General features: G+C 47.3%; 1 protein-coding gene across 1 annotated transcript in view; it reads right to left on the minus strand.

Annotated features, from left to right (window-relative positions):
• mtr (5-methyltetrahydrofolate-homocysteine methyltransferase) overlaps positions 1 to 2,500 on the minus strand; it is an 18,261-nt gene that overhangs the window by 13,485 nt on the left and 2,276 nt on the right. The window contains exons 8-15 of the mRNA XM_043231228.1: positions 2,343 to 2,437; positions 2,133 to 2,233; positions 1,600 to 1,661; positions 1,434 to 1,501; positions 1,256 to 1,335; positions 1,045 to 1,157; positions 547 to 687; positions 34 to 219 (exon numbers count right to left, since the gene is read on the minus strand). Of these exons, the coding sequence (XP_043087163.1) occupies positions 34 to 219; positions 547 to 687; positions 1,045 to 1,157; positions 1,256 to 1,335; positions 1,434 to 1,501; positions 1,600 to 1,661; positions 2,133 to 2,233; positions 2,343 to 2,437 (846 nt within the window). The remainder of the gene's footprint in view (positions 1 to 33; positions 220 to 546; positions 688 to 1,044; positions 1,158 to 1,255; positions 1,336 to 1,433; positions 1,502 to 1,599; positions 1,662 to 2,132; positions 2,234 to 2,342; positions 2,438 to 2,500) is intronic.

Consider the following 2,500-nt stretch of genomic DNA (forward strand, 5'->3'; position numbering starts at 1 on the left):
CTGACATTCTATTCTCCTGATTGACTGACCCACCTGTCCGTTCTCATCAAACGCCATGACGACGACCCCAGCGCCGTAGCGACGCACCTGTCTCGCCCGTCGCAGGAAGTCCTCCTCACCTTCTTTGAGGCTGATGCTGTTCACGATGCATTTGCCCTGACAGCACTTCAGACCCGCCTCGATTACTGCGAAGTTTGACGAGTCGATGCACAACGGCACCTGAGCACAGGTCAAGGGTCAGGGGTCAGGGGTCAGACTCACCACAACATGCACACAGAATAAGTTCGCCATTTCTAAAGGCTTATTATTACTTCAGAGGTCACCCACTAGTCTGGTTCCTGACCTGAGAAACTACCACCGGTTCTACAGTGAAGAGAAACATTCAAATTCTCTCTAAAATAGGAGGTTTTTTATGATCTGAAACATGCAGATTGTATTCATGTTGAATACTGGTCCTGAAGGAGAGGAACATCAGCACAAGCTCATTTTAATATCACTTTAAACATTTCACTAAATAACCCCGTCACGGTGGTGGTGAACTCTGACCTTCGCGATGTCGGGTTCAGATGCGATGAGCTTACAGAAGCGGCTCATAGCAGCGGCTCCGTCCAGCATCCCCTCGTCCATGTTGATGTCCAGGACCTGAGCGCCCATCTCCACCTGAGCTTTAGCGATGCTCAGTGCCTCCTGCGCGCGCGCGCACACACACACACACACACACACACACACACACACAGACACAGACACACAGACACACAGACACACAGACACACACACACACACACACACACACACACACACACACACAGACACACAGACACACAGACAGACAGACACAGACACAGAGACACAGACACACAGACACACACTCACACACACACACACACACACACAGACAGACACACACAGACACACAGATACACACACACACAGTGTTTCTATGTCTTAGTTTATTCCATAGATGTCTTTATACTGTACAGACTGTATGTGGTATCGTTCTACACCTAAACATACTCCTTACAGGAAACTACTTTTGAGAAATACCTCATATTTTTCAGCCATGATGAGTTTGGCAAACTTGCGTGATCCAGCGACATTGCAGCGCTCGCCGATGTTCACAAAGTTTGTGTACGGGCCGATCCTGAATGGCTCCAGACCTGAACACACACGACAGGAGAGAGAAGCAATGACATAGACTTCATTATTATTCATTTATTTACTATTATCTTTATTATGAGATGAAAAGCAGACACACCTGACAGCAGCATATAATCAGAGTAAACGTCTGTAGGAGGAACTCTGGGCTTGACGTGACGCACGCTTTCAGCAATCGCCCTGAAACACACACACACACACACACACACACACTTCAGCGGTCTGGACACACACACACACACACACTGACCAGAGCCTCAGGATCAATGTTCACTCACCGGATGTGATCGGGCGTCGTTCCGCAGCAGCCTCCGACAACATTCACCAAACCGTCCACTGCAAACTCCTGCCAAACACGGGAAAAACACGCGTGTGACGAGAACCAGAGCCTCACACACACACACACACACACACACACACACACACACACACACACACACACACCTTCATATGAGCCGCCGTGACGCCAGGGGTCTCGTCATAACCTCCGAACGTGTTGGGAAGCCCTGAACACACACACACACACACACACTTCATTTAAACACATTACGGGACAATAATCACTTCTAGGGCGTTCAACATGGCTGGAAAACATACAAGCACCAAGCTAGTATCTAATTAATTATGTTACTTAAACAATTACAAAGAAAACAGCATTATATACACGTGCATCGTTTAATAAAGAAACTAAATCAATCACAGAGTACTGCTTTTATTTAAAAATATGAGATGCAGTGGGACTAAAAAAACCTGCCAAGAAGTCTGTTTTCTTTTTACATGGCTTTCTGAACATGTGTCTCTCTCGTGTTCTGTGTGAAAGGTTTGCTGTAAATAACATTCTCTTTTCCTGTATAATATTCTGAATGAAGAACGCAGCAGCGCCGCGACTGAAGAGACTAAAAACACACAGATAAATTCAACAAATACTCTCTGCTGGTATTTCACAGGTTGATCACATCCAGCGGTCATTATCTGACCTGCGTTTGGGTAACAGAGGACGAAGGCTCCGGTGCTCTTTCCAATCGCTTCAATGAACGGACGCATCTCAGTGGCTCCCAGAGCACAGTTCAGACCGATACTTAGAGAGAGAGAGAGAGAGAGAGAGAGAGAGAGAGGAACACTTCACTTACAAACACAGACCGAGCAAAGAAACCTGACGGGAGGAAATCAAGAGACTTCAGAGTCACCAGAGCGGCTGAGCGTGAGACACACTGATGACGAACGCTTCACCCGTCTGACCGGAGAGAGTACGACCGCTCTTATCCACGATAGTGCCCGAGATCTACACACACACACACACACACAGAGAGAGAGTCCATCAGTCATCAGACACACTGTGAGGAGA

The sequence above is a fragment of the Puntigrus tetrazona genome, unplaced genomic scaffold (genome assembly GCF_018831695.1).
Source record: "Puntigrus tetrazona isolate hp1 unplaced genomic scaffold, ASM1883169v1 S000000283, whole genome shotgun sequence".
Taxonomy (NCBI): Eukaryota; Metazoa; Chordata; class Actinopteri; order Cypriniformes; family Cyprinidae; genus Puntigrus; species Puntigrus tetrazona.